At 36.5% G+C, this 6,011-nt stretch overlaps 1 protein-coding gene across 1 annotated transcript; it reads left to right on the top strand.

The window, feature by feature from the left end:
* The first annotated feature begins 1,510 nt into the window (after positions 1–1,510).
* On the top strand, positions 1,511–4,987 carry LOC116135172 (putative disease resistance protein RGA1). Its single transcript, XM_031420882.1, has one exon. It carries the CDS (start codon positions 1,511–1,513, stop codon positions 4,985–4,987), a length of 3,477 nt encoding a protein of 1,158 aa, XP_031276742.1.
* The last annotated feature ends 1,024 nt before the right edge of the window (positions 4,988–6,011 follow it).

Genomic DNA, 6,011 nt, shown 5'->3' on the forward strand with positions numbered 1-6,011 from the left:
GACAAATGTCGGCCATTAGCCACAATCGTCGGCCGTTGTTAGCGGTCGTCGGAACGGCGCACGACCGGCTAGATCTAGTAATTTTCGGTCAAATCGAAGGTGAAAAATGGCAAGATAGCCATGGATTTGGCCGAAAACGACTAGATCCATTATGGCCGTTAACAACCAGAATATATCTTGCCGTTTTTGACTAGGTCCACGATTGTTAACGGCCACAGATTTGGCCATTAATCGCCATAATGGATATGGCTTTCTGGTCAGATCTATGGCCATCTTACCATTTTCGGCCTTCAATCTGGTCGAAAATGGCTAGATCGACGCAAGGCTGGCCAGACTCGGTGGGTTGTGCGTCGTTCTAGCGACGATCACCGACGATGGTGGCTGGTAGCCGGTGGTCATCTTGGGTGGCTATGTGTATTTTGTTAAATTTCAAACTTTTGTTGAGGTGTTTTAGCTAAATTTTCAAATGTAGAGGGTTAAAAAATATATTCAAAATAATAATAATCATATTAACGAGGAAGGGCAATTTAGTAAAAACCCCTTTATAATATTTTATTCCTCCCAACTAAACATATTAGTTATTTATACTCACCAATCTAATCAAACATATTTCTATAACATTCTCCAATTAATCTTCAAGATAATATATTTTAATGCTAATCATATCTTAATCTATTTTAGTGGTAATCCAATATTTTAAGTGATAAAAAATTCCTCGAAACAAAAGCGCCCAAAAAGTAGAGATAGTTAACCATTTTTGAGTGGTCAGGTGAAACTTTTGGGTAATTAGTTACGAAAGATTTATAGATTTTAGGACCTTAACTTTTAAGGGATTAATTAAGATTTGTGTACCGCGTTCCTTTATTTATTGCTTTTACATATAATTTTATACTGTTGTGAAGAGAGTGGAGGTTCCACACATCTTTATTAAACTCTTACATGAAAGGAAGAGGCTGGTTTGGTGAAGGAAATTTTGTTTACTTAGCTTTTCTTCAGCTTAACGTAATTGGTTCTAGTGGCATTGTATTTATGAGATGAATGTGACATATGAGCTTTGAGAGTTTTAAGAATATTAAGAATCAATAATACCGAAGTCCCTTCTTATCCATTTCATTTTTAGTCTCTTTTATGATATTTCATTTATCATAATTTCTTCTTCAATTATAAGGCATAGATATTTTGTGCTAATATCTTAATATAATATAATTGTGTGTATACAGAGTTAGAGTACAGTAATAATTTTTTTAACACCGATTGTTATTCATTAATAAATCTTATAAATTTAAAAGAAAAGATAGAAAGTCTTATATATATATATATATATATAACTGGTCGTAGTGGGAAGTAACTAGGAAGACCAGCAGAAATTTCATAGTCTTCCACAGTCCACTTTTTCTAAGCCATGTGTTAGCAAAGTTACAGATATGAAGTAACATCATTTATTAATTTCCTCTAAAAGGGAGTAACAGTCAATAATCTGGCGGAAGAAGAAGAAGTGTAGCTAGTGGACATGGCAGAAATACTATTATCACCTCTTCTACAGGTGGTTTTTGAAAAACTGGCAAATCCTTTTCTGGAAGAAATTGCTAATAGATGTGGGCTGAGGAAGGAGGTGAAGAAGCTCCAACGTACCTTATGTGTAATCCAAGCTGTTCTTCAAGGAGCAGAAGAGCGACAGTTAACAGACAGAGCTTTGAAGCTTTGGTTGGAAGAGCTCAAGGAAGTTGCTTACGAGATGGAGGATTTGCTTGATGAGTTCTCTCCGGAGGCTTTGCTCCCTAGAAATCGTGGAGGGTTTACTCAACAGGTATTAACTTTTGTTCCTTCTCTTGTACAATATGGTGATTTGTTAACTAAACTGGAGCAAATCAAGGGGACATTAGAAATGTTAGCAGAAGAGAGATCAAATTTCAATTTAAGTGAGGGGGTTGTAAATAGTAGTAGAAGTAGAAGTAGAAGAACGGGCTCCTTCATAATTGAATCAGAAATTTTTGGAAGAGAAGAAGATAAAGAGAGGGTGATGGAGGTTTTATTATCAACAGATGATAAATTACGAGGAGAAGTCTCAGTTATCTCCATTGTTGGCTTGGGTGGTCTTGGTAAAACAACACTTGCTCAATTAGCTTTCAATGATGAGAAGGTAGCAAGACATTTTGATATGAAGATATGGGCAAGTGTTAATGATGATTTTGATGTTGAAAGAATTATGACATCAGTTCTTGAATCTGCAAGTAAGAATAAATGCGACCTGTTTGGGATGGATGTACTGCAGTTTCGACTTTGGGAATTATTGTCTGGGAAAAGATATTTGTTAGTTTTAGATGATGTGTGGAATGAAGATGATCAGGAGTGGGATAAGTTAAGAACTTTACTGAGAAATGGTGGGGAGGGAAGTGCAATAATTGTTACCACTAGAAGCGAAAAAGTTGCATCGGTAATGGGCTCAACTTACATCCATCATTTGAAAGGTCTATCAGATGAAAATTGCTGGAATTTGCTCAAGCAACGAGCTTTCTCCCGTCATGAAGAAGACCATACAAACCTTTATCCAATTGGTCAACAAATAGCAAAGAAGTGCGAGGGGTTACCTTTAGCTGCAAAGACTTTGGGAAGTCTAATTCGCTTCAAAAGAGAAGAGAGAGAGTGGTTGCTTGTCCAGGAGAGTGATCTTTGGAATGTATCTGAAAGTGCAAATGGAATCTTACCTGCTCTTAGGTTGAGTTACAGTCATATGCCATCACATTTGAAAGGATGTTTTGCATTCTGCTCAATATTTCCAAAAAACTACATAATCAAGAAGGAGAAATTAATCCAGCTGTGGATTGCAGAAGGCTTAATTCAATCACCGAAAGGCATAAAATCACTTGAATTTATTGGAAATGAGTATTTTGATGATTTGGTATGGATGTTTTTCTTTCAAGACATACACAGAAGTGATAATGGCAATATAACTGAGTGCAAAATGCATGATATCGTTCATGATCTTGCACAATCTGTTGTAGGAGATGAGTACATGATGCTGGAACATGGTAATATAGCACAAAATCTCTCCCATATTCGTCACTCCTCAGTCATTTGTAATTTCAGCTTACACACAATTCCAGATAATTTATATGAAGCAAAGAAGTTACGAACCCTCATCTTAGTGTTTCCAAAAGGTGATCTTGGAGAAGTTCCTCCTGCTGCGTTTTCAAGTTTTAAATACTTGCGGGTCCTTGGTTTAAGTGGTAGTGGCATCAAAAGGTTGCATGAGTCTATTTCTTCCTTTATATTTTTGAGATACCTTGACGTCTCTAACACTGAAGTTAAGGAATTGCCAGAAACTGTTTGCAGCCTTTGCAACTTACAAGTGATAGACCTTTCTAATTGCTTTGATCTTATCAAGTTACCAAGTCGGATATCCATTATATCTAAACTGCGGCATTTGATCATAGATGGCTGCAATAGACTAACCAAAATGCCTCCTTCGATTGGGAAACTTGTATTTCTTCGAACACTGTCAATGTTTATTGTGGGAAGTGAAGTAGATGAAAGGCTTAACCAGCTGCAAAGTCTAAACCTTGGTGGCCAGCTTAATATCACACATCTGGAGAAAGTAAGGGATGCAAGAGATGCAATGGAAGCTGACTTACTAGGAAAACGGAACCTTCTGTCACTGAGCCTCTCATGGGGAGATTATCTTAATGGTTCGAACAGGAACGTTGACAATGGTGACACACATGAGGAAGTGCTCAATTACCTCCAACCACATAAATATCTGAAGAAGTTGTCTATAAGAGGATACCCAGGAACCTGTTTTCCACGATGGATGGATGCTGTTAAACTCCCAAATATAACTGAACTTGTAGTGATTAACTGCAGAAGATGTGAGTATCTCCCTACCTTGGGCAAACTTCCCTTCCTCAAGGTCCTTTACCTGCAAGGAATGGATGCAGTAAAGAATATTGGCCCCGAGTTCTATGGTGAAGGCACAGAAAGAGCATTCCCATTATTGAAAGAGCTAACCTTTATAGATTTCCCTCAGTTCGAATATTGGTGGAGTTCTAACAGGAGAGAAGAATTCCCTTCTCTAGTCAAGCTGAACATCACCAAGTGTTTTAGGTTGAGAAATATTCCTCAACTTCCTTATCTGCAGCATCTGGAGTTACACCATTGCAGTGATGTGATTTTGAGGTCTGCATCAAAGCTGACTTCTGTAACCATCCTTGTCATTAATGGATTCACAGAACAGTTAGCATTTTTGGGAAACATGCTTCAAAATAATGCTCTTCTCATGTCTATAACAATTAGCTCTTGCCCAAAGCTTCATTCTATACCTTCCAGTTTGGGAAAGCTCATCAACCTAAAATCCTTGACAATTCGCTGGAGTAAGGAACTAACTTCATTGCCTGACAAATTGCAAAACCTCACCTCTCTGGAGTCTTTGGAAATAATTGAATGCGACAGCCTTACTTCATTGCCAGAGGAGATACAGAGTCTGAGTTCTCTTCGAAATTTGTCAATTGAGAACTGCAATAGCCTTACATCGCTGCCACATAATTTGCAATTTCTCACATCCCTTGAGCATTTAACTATTATGTATTGTCCAAAATTGACTTCTTTGCCAGAGGATTTGCAGCATCTGTTCGCTCTAAAAAGATTATCCATTTTGAATTGTCCAGAGGTTGCATCTCTTCCAGAGGGGTTAAAATATGTCACTACACTGCAAAATTTGGAAATCCGCGGCTGCTCAGGTCTGAAAGTTTTTCCAGAGTGGGTGGCAAACCTTAACTCTCTCAGATCATTAACATTAACAGATTGTCATAATCTAACTTCTCTGCCTGGTGGTCTGCAATGTGTAAGTTCCCTTCAGCATCTATCTATCCGAGAATGTCCTGATCTAGAGGAGCGCTGCAAGAAGGACATAGGTGAAGATTGGCTGAAAATAAATCGCATTTCACATGTGTATATAGGATCACCCGACATTGCAAGTAGCTCATCTCACTGAAGCTTGAAATTTCCTCAATAGTTTGGAGGTAATCAAATTGTGTTTGGTTTCATTGCTTCATTTAGTTTAACTTGGCATGGTAACAATTTGAATCTGATACTGTTCCCTTTCAATAATTGTTGTCAAGCATTTTGAAAGACATGCTTTGACTTCATGAATTCATTTGCATTTCAAATTGAGCAACTGAGTAGTTTTTGCTGGGCTTAGCAAACTTTAGCTAGAAAACTGCTTATGATTGAAATTGTATTATGCCAAAGTGAGATCAGTATTGTGTATTCTCAAAAAAAAAAAAGGAAAAAAAAAAAAAAAAAGAAAAGTGTTGCTGCTTTCGCTCACTGCTAACTCGAAGATACCTTTTATAACCCCACTGATTGAAGATGAACACTTTCTGAATTATAATAAATTAGTACAGAGAGGTCTTTTTCTAATTTCTTACTTGACCGGGAAAAAGTTTGTGTTTAGTGATCCTATTCCTGGCTTAGCTCGAAGTTTACTGAAATCTACTTGGTAAATGCTTTTAAGTTTACTGGGTTGGGTTCTAGATTGTATATGCCCAGCCCAGTCTTTATTTATATTATTATTACCCTACCATATTTGCTGGTCTTCCATATGATTTAGCGAGTTAACATTAGGACTACCTCTACAGGAAAGAAAAATAATCAAAGTTTTCTCACATCATGCTCATTTGTTTCTTTATCGATAAATTGATTGGGTAAGTTTGTATAAAAAAAAAAAAAGCAATCATATTTTGTATAAATTTTTCCAAATCAATAAGTAAACTAAAATAACAATTTGGCTAGTAATTATAATATAAAAATTAAATTATACATAAGAAAAAATTTCTACGTTTATTTTCCAAATAAAATCTGCATCCTAATATAAGAAGAATCCATATACATATGGATATGGTATAGAAATATATTTATTTGAATGATTTATTATATTAAAATTTTTATAATAAATAAAGAAAAGGCGGAAATGTGAGCGCCTTTCAGTTTCACCTTGTCCAACTCCGAACTCAGAA

Source organism: Pistacia vera, unplaced genomic scaffold, assembly GCF_008641045.1.
Source record: "Pistacia vera cultivar Batoury unplaced genomic scaffold, PisVer_v2 Contig1089, whole genome shotgun sequence".
Lineage (NCBI taxonomy): Eukaryota > Viridiplantae > Streptophyta > Magnoliopsida > Sapindales > Anacardiaceae > Pistacia > Pistacia vera.

Coding starts and splice junctions, on each gene's coding strand:
- LOC116135172 (XM_031420882.1), top strand. CDS start 1,511: ATGGCAGAAATACTATTATCACCTCTTCTACAGGTGGTTTTTGAAAAA.